General features: G+C 42.6%; 1 protein-coding gene across 1 annotated transcript in view; it reads right to left on the reverse strand.

Moving 5' to 3' along the window:
* LOC126456382 (tubulin gamma-1 chain-like) overlaps positions 1-18760 on the reverse strand; it is an 82294-nt gene that overhangs the window by 49992 nt on the left and 13542 nt on the right. The window contains exons 5-6 of the mRNA XM_050092136.1: positions 13032-13168; positions 6590-6784 (exon numbers count right to left, since the gene is read on the reverse strand). Of these exons, the coding sequence (XP_049948093.1) occupies positions 6590-6784; positions 13032-13168 (332 nt within the window). The remainder of the gene's footprint in view (positions 1-6589; positions 6785-13031; positions 13169-18760) is intronic.

The following is an 18760-nucleotide window of genomic DNA, read 5'->3' on the forward strand; positions in this document are numbered from 1 at the left end:
CGCTCTGCATCGCGGTGTAGCTTGCTGTCCATGTTTCGAGAGGGTGCGTTTCTGGATGAGGTATCGAATATATTGCTTCCCCCTACTTATACCTCCCGAGGAGATCATGAATGTAAAATTAGAGAGATTCGAGCGCGCACGAAGGCTTTCCGGCAGTCGTTCTTCCCGCGAACCATACGCGACTGGAAAAGGAAAGGGAGGTAATGACAGTGGCACGTAAAGTACCCTCCGCCACACACCGTTGGGTGGCTTACGGAGTATAAATGTAGAGGTAGAGCGCATTGGTTAATGAAAGTACTTACAATTTTTCAGCGTCCTACAATACATACAGTCCGTACTGCAGCAGTTTAATTATAACCATCCGGTACCTGACGTGGACGTATGATCCTGTGTGGCCGAGAGAATAATATGTACGCTATAAAATCACGCAGGGCTGCTGAGACTTTGAGTGGCGTTGAATTTCTGAACCTATCGATTGACTATACACTTGAAAAGCCTGAGGTTCAGATCCACGTGAGCCCCAATCTTATGAAACGATGTTAAACCGCTATCTATATTGGCCACGATGCTGCTGCTTTCGAACCCGATACGGGCCTGTATAGCTACCTCTTCCTTACACGAGGTATAGCACCATATTATCACAACCAAACAACAATGAAGTACTATTTCCGGGTGAGAAATATGCTGCACGATCTTCCCTCACATACAGAGCGTGCATAGCGCTACTAGTTCCTACCTCGTGCACACACACCACTGAAATGCTAACTATTTGCATAACCTATATGAATTACGCTTCATGTCAGCCTGACGTTCGTTGCATGTCATCCTCACGGCGTTGCAATTTCAGCGCCTATCAGTGTAGATAACTCCCTCATCTGTTGATGACTCGCTGTCCAAGTTAACATGCCGCCAACTTACTTCCAAGCAATCCTTAGTCCAGGCACGGTTTTAGTTTGATACACCGTACGTTCGTGCTTTAGTTATACTCACCAGATGAAAGTGCTTGTTAAATTGAACGTCTGTCGAGACCTAGCTGTCCTTTGATGGTGCATGTGACTACTGTAATTCTTGCATCAGCACTACGTATCAGAACCTAAATTCGTATATGAAAACGACAACATCGCATCACGTCATTCGATGTTTAGTTTGGTGACATTTCAAGCTGCAAGTCATTGCCCAGCTGGTAGTAGTTTAGAGTATCAGCTCCACGTGTAGGTTTCCCTCGTGTGCTGACGGACTGCTCGCTTAATAACACAGCAAAAGCAAAGGCGTGTTCAGCACTTACATCCTTATCTACGTGTGTGGTCTGCGCGTGGTCCATTATCCTGTAATATCTTTCTGGCTTACATGCGCTCTCTGCTACATGACGCGATTCGCTTTTTGGACGATGTGATTTTACTTCTTAGCCAGATTATCTGGACAGCTTTCAGAATCCGAGTACTGCAGTTGATTATAGAGAGAATCTTCAGGACACACTATTATTTCACAATAAATGAACAAATCCTTCTGCTTCGATTTGCTGACGACATTCTCTTTCTTCATGAATGATGTTTACCTATCTTTGTCGAAGTTTTTGGTTAAATACATACGGCTATAAAAATCTTGATAAATAATTTAACAACTATCAAGACACGCATGTAATATCTGTGGTGCCTGGGAATCGAGGTGTATCTTAGGAAACACTAATCCACCGCGTACAGAAACTAGTCAGCTTCTCTTGAGTAAAGAAATAAATTTCTCATCTTCATACCAAGAGTGATATTCGTTATTTTGCTAATGTGAGTTATACTAACAGAACGATGTTCTGAACTCTACTTACATCTATACATATACATACTTCGCAGTTCAATGCATAATGATTCTTGGAGGGCACTTTGAACCAATAATACCTTTTTACATCCCTGTTCAAGTCGTAAATGAAATTAGAAAAAAAATGAATGCACACAGCTATATGCGCTCTAAACTGTTTTACTTTATCTTCATGATTCTTAATCGAGATGTACGATATAAGTATTAAATTTGTATTCTTGCCTACTTGGAATTCTGTTTCTATCAGTTTACTTTAGGGTTTCATGATAGCTAATTTGTGTAATTATTTCGAACGATTCTGATTTACGTTTCGTGAACACCACTTTTACACTTTCATATAAGACTAACAACCATCTCAAACTCTAAAACAATACTTTAGAAGCGGTTAACAACAGTTTTGTAAGCTTCTATCTCAAAAAAATGCACGGACTTCCCAAAAACATCCGAAAAACCTTTTTCCCTATACATTTCGCCAGTCATTGATTTCGCATCCTCATTCCATTTCAAATCGCCTCGTAGAGTTACCGCTAGGTAGGTACACGACTCCAGCTGTATATAGCTAATAGTTTAATATGATTCATTGGGTTCTTTGTGTTGGTTATACGAATTATCTCGCAGTTACCGACGATTAAAGAGAACTTTCACTCACAACACCGGCTGTATTTACAGACCAAAGTATTTTGGATTTAAAGTGCGGAACATGTAAGTGAAACAGTCCGTTTAGAAAAACAGAATGTTTGGGGAAGGGAAGATCGTACGCGGATAGTTTATTCACTACAAAACAATTAATAAAGAAAAAGTGAGACTTTAATGTGGAAAAGCATATAGTCTCTATACATTACATAAAACCTTCAATCGTATATGTAGACAAATACTATGAAGCATACAAGAGGAAGAAGGTCATCCTAAACACATCATAAAGAGTCTCAAAATGTGTACACGCACACACACACACACACACACACACACACACACACACACGCACACACTAAAATAATCATTAAAACAGGTGCAAGAATTTCATATATCATGCCCGTGATTCAGAATGTTAGGCATGAGAGCAGTTTATTCCGACATTCTAAAATATACACTACGATGTAATTTTAAGAAGATGGAAAGAAGAAGTATGTCGTGGGTTACAGATATCACAGCATGGAATCACAAATACCTGTCTTTTTGAAGGCGATAAGTTTATTGTGTTTGATGATGAATATAAATTACAATATGCCATTCACAAGTTGAGCCTGCTGGGCAAATAATACAGTACTGAAATGTCAGTTAATAACACGAATGCAGTGTCATTTAAAGGGCCTGGGCCAATCCGACACAAATTGTTGTCAATAACACCATAACTGAACAAGGTAACAGGTTTAACAACTCAGGAAATGAAATAGGTCATGAGAATGATAGAGATATAGACAAAAAGCTTCATCAGTTTCAGCATATACTCGTATAACAACAAGCACCGCCTTTCTGACCGCAGCCGGCCGGGGTGGTCGAGCGGTACTAGGCGCTACAGTCTGGAACCGCGCGACCGCTACCGTCGCAGGTTCGAATCCTGCCTCGGGCATGGATGCTTGTGATATCCTTAGGTTAGTTAGGTTTAAGTAGTTCTAAGTTCTAGTGGACTGATGACCTCAGAAGTTAAGTCCCATAGTGCTCAGAGCCTTTTGAACCTTTTCTGACCACAGAGGGGCCGATCGGTCCTGAGCGACCAAGTCATCCATCAGACAACGCCGTCATGGGGATGCGAAATGCTGGAGTGGGGATCAACACACCACACTCCCAGCAGTTGTCAAGGTAGCAGACATGGTGCCTCTAACATTCGATAAAGTAGCTCTTCAACTGACATTACGTTCCAGTCCTGTCAACAAGGAAAAATCCTTGGCAGTACTAGCAATCAAATCTGGTATTCCACAGGACAGTCAGTAGCGCTGATCATTCCACTAAGAAGCCGGAGTTCAGCTTATATGTGGCGCAATTAATACAATCTTAAAGAACGAAGTAGGAAAGGAAACAAAGAAGACATTTTATAAAACTATAGCCGTGACATGTCTGCTGCACGCGAGTGAAATCTGGTTGCTCACAAATGGAAATAAAAGGAAAATACAACAGCTAAAATGAGATTTCTAAGAACAGTGAAAGGTTGCACAATCCAATAGGCCTACCGGATTAGGAACGGAGAAATTAGAGAAGAACTGAGTCTTGAAGGGGTAAATAAGACAATAGAGAAATGAAGAAACAGATGGAAAGGGCATGTGAGAAGAATTCCTGAGGAAAGATGTGGCGAAACAACGGTTGAGATACAGCTCGAGAGGAAGAAGAATCCTCGGTAGGCCAAAATGAGATGGGTTCAACAATAATCTTTGACAACGGAACAGGTAGTTAGGATAATCGCTGGACACGAAGATGACAATCATAAAGTTCGGAGCACACCATTACATGATGACTGTTTCACTCACGCTTTCAGGAAGAAAACGCGAAAGTCGGAGTAGCTTAGTAATGTGTACAGGTTGTACCTGGTCCAAATGAATCTAAGCACTACAGGACTTAACATCTGAGGTCATCAGTCTCCTAGAACTTAGAAGAACTACTTAAACCTAACTAACCTAAGGACATCACACACATCCATGCCAGAGGCAGGATTCGAACCTGCGACCGTAGCAGCTGCGTGGTTCCGGACTGAAGCGCCTAGTACCGCTTGCCCACAGCGGTCGGCCAGGGTGCACCAGAAAGAACGATCAGTATTCAGGGATAGGAACTATCATTGGAAGCAAAAACGTCTGGTAAACATAGGCTCTGAGACTGCAACTCTATTTTTTTTCAGCCTAAATCAGTTCCGCATTAATGCGTTAGCATATCTACCAAGTTATGCAGTCGTATGATAACTACATCGCACACTGTGAATAGATGCGTGTAATTATAATCAGTTGCTATTCCTACCACTTTATAATATGTATCTGCTACCTACATGGTATTTACTGACAGGGCATAGTTCGTCAGAGATGAATATCTAGCTGCCAGAAAGGTGACCTTAATATACATGCGAATACTTTCTATATTTAAAGATTAGAAGTTTTGACATTGGCTAATAACACAGGGCAAATTATCATCGAAGGTACAAAGCTTCTGCAAGCTTTTAGAACCCAGAGCGACATGATATCTTCAATTGATAGAAGAGACAAATGCCTCTGGGTGCAGTTGCTACAGGTGAATATCCATTATAGGTCCTGGCTTTCTTCGAACTGATAGTGAAATGATACGTCTGTCTTTGTGGTGGTGGGCAGGATGTGGACTATGTCAGTGATGATCATAGATTTTTTTCCTATACATCATTTTGAAGAGCAAATATCTAAAGTACCTTATAATCAAAACCAGATGTAAATATGGTATCTCGTATCACAAAACCAGGTCCGTTGAATTTCCGAAAGATATATATGTTATTTAGATTCACAAAGAAAAATGAAAGAGATGTTAGAATGTGCTGCTCACTATCTTCGTATCTCCGCAGCCAAAGTCATTAACTCAAGTAAGGCTCGATTCAGTAGTAACAGTTTTTCATGGCAGTTTTAGAAGAAATTTCTAGTCCATGAATTTTAACGACAAAAGTAATAGCTTGTAACTGCACACGATCACCAATATGTCAGTCAATGTCTTGGAATATAGTGATGCGGCATGTGACGTTGTGGATGGTGAAGCATCAGTCGAGTGGTGATAAGCTCTGTGGCCTTCTTGGTATTTTCCGACAGGAGAAGGCTATGTGATTGCCAGGTACTGCTCTCTGCGGTCTTATAACGCCACTCACATATTAACGACAAAGGCACTACACTTCTCCCCTTAAGTACTCGTCACAGTAATCTATACAATACAGATATCCACTGACAGAACTAAGGCTGGCACAGCAAACGACAACCTTTAGGACCTTGACAAAGCTGAGAGCAGTGTTCCTACATTCACCTCGAAATACCGGTTTGAATCGTTTTCTGACTTTGTCTTTTGGTTTCCTCTTCCAGAAAACTTATGGATTTGGCAATTTTCATGCATTTTGTCCACGACGAATGGTCAGTAATCATGGATATGATACTAGCGGTCATTCGAAGCAAAGAGATCTAGTAAACATTAGCTCTGAACTGCATCCCTTAACAGCTATGAGTACTACTTCATCTTCGATAATGTGAAAAAATCTCTTGTTCTGCAAGCTCTCTGCTTTCCATGTTTACAGAGGTGCTAGTATGGACCAAAACAAAGAAAACAATGTCCAGTAAAAATGAGCTTTAAAATGCATACCTTAAGAGCCATGAACACTTGTTCAGCAGAAGAGAGATGCTTTTTACAATAGCGAAGATGAGCAAGTGTTCATATTCTTAAGGTACACAATTTAGAGCTCGTGTCTGATGGACACATTGTTCTTGTTTTGGCCCATACTACACCTCGCAGAATATGGAAAGCAGAGTCTGCCACAGAAGGGATTTGTTTCACAGCATAGAAGATGAAAAACGATGCAACTAACTGCCTGAAAAAACTTGAATATAATCCCACAAATGTTAAGATAATTTGAAAACAACTTGCTTAGCTCGATGAAACTAAGGGGATTCTAATAAGTTACTTACTTCTTATTATAAATGTACCCTACATGCCACTGCCTGCCTTTCGCAAAAAAATAAGCTTGTTTGGATTAAAATACTGCCTTCATTCACATTACTGATGTTATGGTACGAGAAAGAATTTCTAAGCTACTTTTGAATTAAATTACTTGTACTACGAGACGCCGGCTACTGACCTGAGCGTGCTGGTTCCAGCAGACATCACAGTAGAGACGAGGCTGTTGATGTCCTCAAAGGACGGGTTTGCGATCTGCAGGTGATCGCACGCGATCCTGTTGAGAGCCGTGTTGTCCAACACGACGACGCAGTCAGCGTTGCGCACCAGGCGCTTCAGCGTCAGCAGGGAGTTGTACGGCTGCACCACCACGTCGCTGCAGCACACCTGCGTCCTGAAACATCCGCCGGGGTGGCGAAACACGTATACAGACTGCCGGAAAGCGTTATGGTACTTCGACAGCGTGTTCGTGGGCAAGTGTTGAGGCCGACCTAGGCGATGGAACATTCTATAACAGACAGATTGACATAAACATTTGTTAATTTAAAAGGAGCGGGCGTTAAAATACAGTATGTGTTGTACGACACCGTTACGTTTATTTTGTTTTATTTGAAGCCACGAGGCAAAAATTATAGGTAGAGATGTTCTGGGCGAACACAAAACAGTGATACTGTAAGTACATAACCCATATCACGACACAATTGTGCCATCTTGCTACGATATGAAAAAAGATGTTTCAGTCCAGCAATTTTGATTTCAGAAGGTCGCTAAACCTAAATCTGAATTCATAGGTAGAATTAAATTATAACATAACTGTAAAACTGATTAGAAAAAAAAACATTAAATCATATAGCACACAGAGTTTAAAGATTTTCTGAAGAGCAAATTACAAACCCGAAAGCAAATTTGGAAAATCCAGTCCATTCATAAATTACGATGCTTATTTCCGTATATACTTGGATAAGAAAACCGCACTGGGACACATGTCTTACCTCAATTTTATTGAGGTTGAGTACTGTATTATGCGCTGTACGGATTGTATTTATTCTCTCTAAACTGTGATCTTGAAAATAGTTTCCGACGTCTCTATTTGTCTGATTTTAATGTACAAATTAGATTTTTAATGGTAAATTTGAAGTTTAGTGTCACAAGTAGTACATATAAAACTCTGTTTCACTCATTAACCAACTCTGCTGCTTCCATTCATTTTGTCATTAAGAAACTGAAAATTCGTTATGCTCGTTAATAAGCTGTTCACATTCTTCCCAATGTACACCTTAAAAATTAAAAGAAAATACACTCCTGGAAATTGAAATAAGAACACCGTGAATTCATTGTCCCAGGAAGGGGAAACTTTATTGACACATTCCTGGGGTCAGATACATCACATGATCACACTGACAGAACCACAGGCACATAGACACAGGCAACAGAGCATGCACAATGTCGGCACTAGTACAGTGTATATCCACCATTCGCAGCAATGCAGGCTGCTATTCTCCCATGGAGACGATCGTAGAGATGCTGGATGTAGTCCTGTGGAACGGCTTGCCATGCCATTTCCACCTGGCGCCTCAGTTGGACCAGCGTTCGTGCTGGACGTGCAGACCGCGTGACGCGACGCTTCATCCAGTCCCAAACATGCTCAATGGGGGACAGATCCGGAGATCTTGCTGGCCAGGGTAGTTGACTTACACCTTCTAGAGCACGTTGGGTGGCACGGGATACACGCGGACGTGCATTGTCCTGTTGGAACAGCAAGATCCCTTGCCGGTCTAGGAATGGTAGAACGATGGGTTCGATGACGGTTTGGATGTACCGTGCACTATTCAGTGTCCCCTCGACGATCACCAGTGGTGTACGGCCAGTGTGGGAGATCGCTCCCCACACCATGATGCCGGGTGTTGGCCCTGTGTGCCTCGGTCGTATGCAGTCCTGATTGTGGCGCTCACCTGCACGGCGCCAAACACGCATACGACCATCATTGGCACCAAGGCAGAAGCGACTCTCATCGCTGAAGACGACACGTCTCCATTCGTCCCTCCATTCACGCCTGTCGCGACACCACTGGAGGCGGGCTGCACGATGTTGGGGCGTGAGCGGAAGACGGCCTAACGGTGTGCGGGACCGTAGCCCAGCTTCATGGAGACGGTTGCGAATGGTCCTCGCCGGTACCCCAGGAGCAACAGTGTCCCTAATTTGCTGGGAAGTGGCGGTGCGGTCCCCTACGGCACTGCGTAGGATCCTACGGTCTTGGCGTGCATCCGTGCGTCGCTGCGGTCCGGTCCCAGGTCGACGGGCACGTGCACCTTCCGCCGACCACTGGCGACAACATCGATGTACTGTGGAGACCTCACGCCCCACGTGTTGAGCATTTCGGCGGTACGTCCACCCGGCCTCCCGCATGCCCACTATACGCCCTCGCTCAAAGTCCGTCAACTGCACATACGGTTCACGTCCACGCTGTCGCGGCATGCTACCAGTGTTAAAGACTGCGATGGAGCTCCGTATGCCACGGCAAACTGGCTGACACTGACGGCGGCGGTGCACAAATGCTGCGCAGCTAGCGCCATTCGACGGCCAACACCGCGGTTCCTGGTGTGTCCGCTGTGCCGTGCGTGTGATCATTGCTTTTACAGCCCTCTCGCAGTGTCCGGAGCAAGTATGGTGGGTCTGACACACCGGTGTCAATGTGTTCTTTTTTCCATTTCCAGGAGTGTATATTGCAAAAATTAATTGTACTATGTCATTTACTATGTAACGCGTAATGACGAAATGTTTCTGAACAGTTAAAAAAAGCAACATATTATTTCTATAAGGAGAATCAAACGAAAACAAGATCGATGGAGTAAAAGGCAAGTACGCTGTTCATTTTTTCAAAAGTAATCGACATAAGTGTTAATACATTCGTTCCGTTGTGAGGCAGGACGCTCAGTGCATTCGTGGAAAAATGTTTGCAGTTGCCTACGGAACCATTATCGTGCCGAAGCAAACAGACGCCTCCAAAAATATGGAAATGGCATGGGGAGAGCTTCCCAGCGAAACTTCGGCAGCGTCATAGAAACAACTTGCAAACAAAATGTCCGCCCACATGCTGCCACATTTGTTTTCACTACGCTGAAGAAGTTTCGATCTGAAGCTGTTACACATCCTGGATACAATCTTGATCTCTCCCCGTGCGATTTCCATATTTTTGGAGCCCTCAATGAAGAGATTCGTGGCGGTCGATTTGCTTCGGGCGGAGGGGTGCACGCCTCCGTGAAAGCATGGCTCCGTATACAGCCGCAACCATTGTACTATGACGACATTGACTGCCTTGTCACACATGGGTAAAATGCATTAACAGTTATGACGATAACTTTGGAAACACATTAAACTAATGCCTAACCTGCAACATGAAATTATTTGAAAGCTGTACCCAACAGAAAGTTCGACTTAGCAACAGAGTATTCGACAAAATAATTTTGGGTTTATCAATCAGTTTATCGCCTCCCTTGCAACTACAGCTCACAAAATAAAAACTGGTCAATCAGCAACGAAAATGTGGGCATTGTAAATTATTTTCTATCTATGTTCCATTCTTTACAAAAAAAATCGTATTCTACAGTCAGTCATGTTCTACACTCAGATGATAACTAAATTACCTAAGGAAGCGGGCGTGGTTGCTGATCATCATGAAGTGCATTAGGAGAAACTCCATTTCTTTCCTTCGTATTAGAATGGTTTCAGTGTTGAGAAAGCGCTTGTGATATCGGCCTTTGCAACTTTTCAGTTCCCATTTACTTCGTAATTTCTTTGCTTGCTCTGAATAAAGCGACGTTTAATGCTACCTCAGTAACGGCCGCTTTTGTTCTCTATCGTAAACTTTAGTTCATGGCAGATGTCTTCAGCAATAACTAAAAAGAAATTCAGTACCATCCAGAACGGTATTCAGTGGCACCACGATGAAATATGTGCATACTGAGGATTTGTGATGTTCGTGATTCATTTGTCACAGTAATCAACGATCAGATGGCGGCTCAGGAGACCTGTAGGTGTGCCCTCTGTTTCGACCCTGTAGGCATTAACTGTGCTGAGAGGTGAACAGAGTTTGCAACATTCATTCTAGGGTACAACCATGACCTATTGATGAGTACGTGATCTTGTTGAACAGGTGTAGCTATTTGGACGGGTTCCCTTTGTGTTGCTGAATGGACATATCGACGGACTGCTGCACGTGTTTGGCACAATGTATCGGTGGAGTGGAGTTCTTTCGGCAGTGGACTGTGGAACATTCCCACACCCGTAGACTATGTTCTGGACATCAACGTAGGCCCGCATCTCGTGGTCGTGCGGTAGCGTTCTCGCTTCCCACGCCCGGGTTCCCGGGTTCGATTCCCGGCGGGGTCAGGGATTTTCTCTGCCTCGTGATGGCTGGGTGTTGTCTGCTGTCCTTAGGTTAGTTAGGTTTAAGTAGTTCTAAGTTCTAGGGGACTGATGACCATAGCTGTTAAGTCCCGTAGTGCTCAGAGCCATTTGAACCATCAACGTAGTACAGACGCACATCAAAGTCGACGCATCGTGCCGGCAGCGGTAGCCTAGCGAACACGGTCCAATGAAGAAATCCCAGCAGATGTTGCATCTGCTGTGCTACCGAGCGCCACTGGCAGTCGCCTGCTTGCAGCAAGACTATGATCACATGTGCGTCTGGCCAGGCTACCACTGACACCACGACACCGCCAACCACAGCTACTTTGGTGCCTTGGAAGAGCAGACTGGAGACTGGAATCTCGCGCTGTTGTCTTCGGTGATGAGGGCAGGTTCTGTCTCTATGCGAATAATGTACGTACACGTCTACGACGTAGTCCTGGGGGTCAGTCTATTCCAGAGTGCCTTCGCCCATGACACCCCGGTCCCACCCCAGGCTTCATGAGACAGGAGGCCATCAGTTACAACTCGCAGTCATATTTGGTCTGACTTTAGTGTAAACTAACTAGTGCCTGTTGATTCCTGTGCTTGTGCGATTTTTGCGGCAGAGAAGTGAGAGCCTGCAAGTACAATATCTGAAATTTTACAAAAGTTGGAAGATTTTTACTATCCCTGATTCATTTCTCACGGTAATCGACGGTTTTACTATTCGAACGGTATCAGAAGTGAGTGATCGTTCGACACGAAAATTAGTCTACTTTGCTTATTTTCTTTCTCTTATGTCGTATGGTTTTATATTTTGGGGTAATTCTTCCCATTCTAAAAGGATATTTTTGGCTCAGAAACGGGCGGTTCGGGCAATAAGTGATTAAGTTCACGAACCTGTTGTCGATCCCTGTTTCCGAGTCTGCGTGTTTTGACAATTTCCTCTCAATATTATATATATATATATATATATATATATATATATATATATATATATATATATTATTTACTGTCATTTCTCGTTAACAATATTAGCGTATTCCCAAGAATAAGTAGCTTTGACTCGGTTAATACTCGGCAGAAATCAAACCTGCATTTGGATCGGACTTCCTTAACTCTCTTCTTCGTTGATCCATTATGGATCGTGGGACGACGGCTGGCATGAACTTCTTGATGTAATAATTTACCAACAACCGTATGTATTATAGAGATTTATTTTATTTTATGAACTTCTATGTGCTACCAGAAGTTCATAAAATAAAATAAATTTCTACAATACATACGGTTGTTGGTAAATTATTGCATCAAGAAATTCCTTAACTCTTGTGCAAAAAGGCGTGCAGTATACTGCTGCATCCATTTTCAATAAGCTACCACTCGAATTCAAAAATCTTTGCAGTAATCCACGCGCTTTCAAATCTAAACTGAAAAATTTCCTCATGGGTCACTCCTTCGGTTCTGTCGAGGAGTTCCTTGAAAAATTAAGCTGATTCTTTTTGCATTGTTGATTGCGTTTACTTATGGAGTGACTTTTTTCGGGTTCATAAACATTTATTTTTATCTGTTATTACTTTTATGTTGTAATCTCATGTACTGACACGTTCCATGACCTTGGAGATTTGCTCCTCAATTTGGTTCTACGGAACTTGACGTGTAAATAAAAATAAATAAAAAAAATTCTTGGGGCGCTCTATCGCAAAGTATCATTCGACAGTTTTATGATCGTTTGCATGCGAGAATAGACGTCTTCGTTGCCGCCCATCTAAACGCTCACTTATTATCAGATATTTGTATTCACGTAGCAAAATTATATTTGGAGACCTACAGGAACTCCATTTTGGAGGACTAACTTACTTGTCACTGTAATTAAACTGCTATTGTCGCTATAAATACTTACTTGTAACCACGTAGCAACTATTTAGATATAAAAGTGAATAACTGACTCGTTCGACGGCATTAGGACATAATGAACAAATCATTTACGGGATATGTAAATAGGTAACTTAGTGTCGTAAGTCGATTTGACCATGTGCTGCAACATGGTCAAGCACCATGTTACACTAGTAAAGTAGATCCATAATTACTTACAGATCAGTCGACTTACAAGCAGAAACTAGTGCTCTTAGTGGAAGGTTGACCACTCTACTTTTTTTTAAGCTACAGAACTACTACAAGGCGCTTCTGTGGATACACTTCAGGCTTAACGAAAACGGCTACGAATGACTACGTACCTTAGTTCATCCTGGTTGGGGAACACGCTGTAAGAGTTGACGATGTTTTTGGGGTAGCGATCAGAGAGGCGTTCCATGATGAGAGATCCCACGCCGGACCCAGTGCCGCCAGCAATGGCGTGGACCACCATGAAACCCTGTCGAGAGAATTATGCTTCACTTCACTCACATACACAATATTGTTGCTTAATTGGACAATGTGACTCCAGAGGACCAAATATTTATTTAACTCAAGATCATTACACGTAATTAGTCACTTGATGTGTCAGTTCAGGTGGATCAGATTTATGAATAATGTAGACTAGTATTAAAGTGTTCACTGATTTTATACAGCACAATGTCTGCCTTCCTTCTAAGTGGCCTGTGACATGGTCGTAAATACTGTGGGCTTTTCAGAAGTCATCCAGTGAAGTAATTGCCTCATTTCGTTGGTGTACCGCTGCATACCGTCGTCGGTGAAGGGTATCGCAATTGGCGTGCGTAATTGCTACTACCAATGATTCCCTAGTCTAAGTGCTAGAAACTGTCGAAAGATGACAATGCTAGTCCCTTACGGTCCGTTTTCGAATGAAGACTGCGAAGGGAACTATGTCACATAGAAATTTGCAGCAAAGCTCCAAGTAACGGACCCGCGCTTATTAATGCCAACAAAGTTGTCTAATTACAGTTGGCGAAGAGGTCACAGTAGTGGGTGGTTTAGGAACTGAAACGTGCTACCTGGATACTTGCCATCCTGTGCGTGAACTGTGAGCGAAAGTTAAACGACAAATACCACGGTTGCTTAAATTATGAAAAAACGCATTGTATGACTGAAATGATTTGTACTTTTGAATTAGAACAGCTACAACGAGCTGCTGGGCAACAAAGTTTTGTCGGTTTCTGGTCATCATAATCAAGGCGGTAAGAAGACTTGTCCTAAGTTTTAAAATTCGACAGGCTGACATTCTGACTGTGCGACATGAGGAACGTGTAAAAGGTATCACACATCTTGACTGCCGTGCTGAGACACATCAGTGGTCTCATCCACAGTATGTGGTCGACTTTCACAACCTTGTGTCACAGAAATGATATTACCGTGTGCATTCCTATAACCAGAACCTTGTACGAGGTGCATGCAAGTTCTAAGGCCTCCGATTTTTTTTTTCTGGACTGGAAAAGAGATAGAAACATGCGCATTGTTTTAAAATGAGGCCGCGTTCATTGTCAATACGTCCCAGAGATGGCAGCACCGTACGGCATATGGAATTTTACCGCCAGCGGCGAGAATGAGAACTGTTTTAAATACTTAAAACGGCGCCGTTTTCCTTACTTGAATAGCGTGCAATCATTCGTTTTCTGAATTTGCGTGGTGTGAAACCAATTGAAATTCATCGACAGTTGAAGGAGACATGTGGTGATGGAGTTATGGATGTGTCGAAAGTGCGTTCATGGGTGCAACAGTTTAATGAAGGCAGAACATCGTGTGACAACAAACCGAAACAACCTCGGGCTCGCACAAGCCGGTCTGACGACATGATCGAGAAAGTGGAGAGAATTGTTTTGGGGGATCGCCGAATGACTGTTGAACAGATCGCCTCCAGAGTTGGCATTTCTGTGGGTTCTGTGCATACAATCCTGCATGACGACCTGAAAATGCGAAAAGTGTCATCCAGGTGGGTGCCACGAATGCTGACGGACGACCACATGGCTGCCCGTGTGGCATGTTGCCAAGCAATGTTGACGCGCAACGACAGCATGAATGGGACTTTCTTTTCGTCGGTTGTGACAATGGATGAGACGTGGATGCCGATTTTCAATCCAGAAACAAAGCGCCAGTCAGCTCAATGGAAGCACACAGATCCACCGCCACCAAAAAAATTTCGGGTAACCGCCAGTGCTGAAAAAATGATGGTGTCCATGTTCTGGGACAGCGAGGGCGTAATCCTTACCCATTGCGTTCCAAAGGGCACTACGGTAACAGGTGCATCCTACGAAAATGTTTTGAAGAATAAATTCCTTCCTGCACTGCAACAAAAACGACCGGGAAGGGCTGCGCGTGTGCTGTTTCACCGAGACAACGCACCCGCACATCGAGCTACCGTTACGCAACAGTTTTTTCGTGATAATAACTTCGAAGTGATTCCTCATGCTTCCTACTCACCTGACCTGGCTCCTAGTGACTTTTGGCTTTTTCCGACAATGAAAGACACTCTCCGTGGCCACACATTCACCAGCCATGCTGCTATTGCCTCAGCGATTTTCCAGTGGTCAAAACATACTCCTAAAGAAGCCTTCGCCGCTGCCATGGAATCATGGCGTCAGCGTTGTGAAAAATGTGTACGTCTGCAGTGCGATTACGTCGAGAAGCAACGCCAGTTTCATCGATTTCAGGTGAGTAGTTAATTAGAAAAAAAATCGGAGGCCTTAGAACTTGAATGCACCTCGTACATCCTTGTTACGGGGATACTCAGGAAGTTTCAAAGTTTGTGTACGTGTTGTACATTTTATTTTCTCAATTATAAAATAATTACGGAAGTGTACGATTGTAAAACACCGATGTAGATTTTATTAGAAAGCATTTCTACTGTCAATGTATATTTTTAATTTGTTTCGTTTAATTTGCACACGGCGCGTTCCAGGAATTAGTTTCCATTGTCAAGTGTGTTTTTTTCTCTCTCGCTTTTTTTTTTGGCATATAAATTGCAAATTATACTTGATGGTGGCTCAATGAATTACCTAGAGCTGTTTCAAATTGTTGCAGTGGCTCACGTGAGAATCCCTTTGAAGCCGTCAGATGCAATGAAGAAGCAAAAGAAATGCGTCTGGCAGTGAGAATTATTTCGCAAGATACGTCGTGTGCAAAATAAATCAAACTAATAAAAACTCGTAACAAATTTTCTGTTATAAAAACGAAAGTAGTGTTTTACGTCAACACGTGGGGAGACAATTTCTTTTGTCAAGTGACCCTAATTACAATTCGTCAACGAAAGAAAATAAATGCGAAGGTAAAAATATTAAGTGATAGTCCTGTGCGATATCTCTGTAGTGAAATAACGTACAAGATTTAATATGTAAAGGGTAACATTACATTACAATTTAGCATGGTGATACTCGCATTACGTAGAGGAATGTGATATAACGTAATTGTAATATCAGAATGCATTCATTTTCTAAGCTCTGACAAATATCAAACTGGGTTAATCGTGTTTTCTCGGATTTCATGTTGAAACTGTGTAGTCTTTAGCGTAGGATAATAGTTTCATTTAACTTATTTTGATACAAAGGAAATTAATTGTGACATTTTGTAGCAAATTAAGAATGCAAACAGATGCTTTGCTGGATGTTTGGCAAAGGATACAGACTGATAGTTGCTATCTTACTTAGCATTTCCGTGAACGTTGACCTCCTATCAGATTCGCTGCTATTCGGAACCAAATCAGCGTCAGTCATTCTTGTACTTGGGGTGAATTGACTGTGAATGTTTGTGGTGATGGTAATTTCTATAGTAAATATAAATATTTCACAGAAATGTAATTTTTTCATATCACTATATTGCCACTGCAACTTTTGTTTTCTGTATTGAAGACTATTCTCGCGGTCATAAGCATAGAAGTTGAGACCATGGAAATTTTATAGAGAAAAATTTGTATTTTAAGAAGATTACAGTGAGTACTTATTTCGGCGGTAAATGTCTAAAAATGCTCGAATCTTGCCAAAGCGCTTAGTCACTTCTTATTTAATGAAGAAATTGAGAACTTGTAGCGATAGCTATACATTAACAATGACACATAAAAGAAAAGACGTTTGACTGTACGTTAATGTTCCATAAACTAAACTGATACGGTTCTACTATTATAAAAAGCTGTGGCTCGAAACCTGCAGATATTAGACGACTGTGTCTCACTCTAGTTGTCGCTCAACGTCGATGTAATCAAACTGCATCGCGTCTTTCCATTCACTTGAACGCTTTGGACTGTAATTATTTATACTGAGAGTCGGTAGCATTCAGAAACTCTGGACAGCTACAGGGGGTTGTGATTCCCTAAGATCACGTGTACACATCATTAATAGAGAGTGGCACAAAGCAGGTGTTAGATAAAATTTGCCAACTGTAGTTTAATTGTAGCTCGTTCTCCTTGTGACCTTGTTGTACTGTAGCTCCGAAAATTCGGTAGCTCACTCACCAATGTCTCAGTTCACATTTCAGAATGGAAGTACTAACAATGGAACAGCGTTTGTTGATCGTAAATACACCAATTGCGGTTGAATCTTAAGGATGAGATGTACATTCAACAGCACGTTTCGTCCAAGAACAGTCCCATCCGGAATGACCATTTCTCGGAGACATTACGGTACGAACTGAAGTCAAATTGCGATGATAAAATTTAAGCATCCTCTCATCCGTTTTTTTTTTTGTGATTGTTTCCCTGTTTTTGACATGATGATGTATTGTTCTGAAAAAACAAGATCCTTACATGGTAATAGGAAGGGCCAGCCAGGACGACCAGCCTCTCTTACGATGCTAGCGAATGTGTAACGAGCGGGAACCGTACTGAATGAGGAGTCCACTACATCAAGAAGACATGCAGTACAGCAACTCAGGATGTCACGACGGTCTCTCCAGGTAACAATGAAAGAGAAACTTAACATTTTCCCTAACAAGATCCAGCTGTGCTAACCTTTGACGAATAGAGATGTGGAACGACGATATTCTTTGGAAAATGGGATGACTGAGGGCTTTGAAAATGGAACATTACATCTGGCTTATTGATGAGACAAACTTCCATCTCCATGAGTACGTCAACAAACAGAAGTGGCGCCACTGGTCCACTGAGAATCCGCACGTTCAACCTGCCGCTGCACCACACCAACAAAAAACCATTGTTGGGGGCGCAAGCAGTACGCAGTGCAATGTAGGGTCCGTTCTTGAGGAATCTGTCACAGCGGACAAATGGAGACTGCTAGAACATTAATTTATACCGGCTGCACAATGTGGCCGAATGCTCTGGAACTACTGGTTCACGCAGGATGGAGAACGGGCAGGTGTCTTCGACTCCTTTCGGAAGACGTTCAGAATCAGATCACTGCCCTGAACGCCTTAGCATTCTCTGGACACGGTGTGGAATGGCTCCCTTATACTTCCGCTCTCAACACGTGTGATTATTTCTTAAGAGGTTATCTGGTGGACAGAGTCTTCAACGATGCACCTGAAACACTCCATGATGTTGGTATCGCAATTTCCAGGGAGATTCGTGCAATCTAAAATTATATTCTTGAGAAATTCATCGCGCATTTCAGTTCAAGGGTCTACAGACTTATTTCCGCAGCAAGAAAGGACTTTGAAAACCTTCAGCGCTAAATTTCTGGTTGTGTGCTGTATCATAAATAGGGTAACAAGAATCTGTCACCACATGTTATGTCGTAGTGGGCAAAAACTTTCTAACTCCTATTTCACGCCACCATGTAGTAACAGCCTTGCTAACGAGTACTCGAATGGTTGAGGCGAGAAACGTTGTACTTGCTATTGGAAGAAAAGCAGTGTGTTAACCTAGCATTTCATTTCACTGCAGGTGTAACCTAGAGCCAATACGCTAAGCTGAGCGAGTCACTGGGTGATAGCTAATGAAGAGGCACGTAAAGATATGTCTGGTGCCATCATTGGCACCAAACACTATCTAGTGACGCTACTGGCAGGAACCATCACAGCTGCGACCTGCTACTTAGCATGCAGAGTGGGAGCACTAGAGGAG

The sequence above is a fragment of the Schistocerca serialis genome, chromosome 2, assembly GCF_023864345.2.
Source record: "Schistocerca serialis cubense isolate TAMUIC-IGC-003099 chromosome 2, iqSchSeri2.2, whole genome shotgun sequence".
Taxonomy (NCBI): domain Eukaryota; kingdom Metazoa; phylum Arthropoda; class Insecta; order Orthoptera; family Acrididae; genus Schistocerca; species Schistocerca serialis.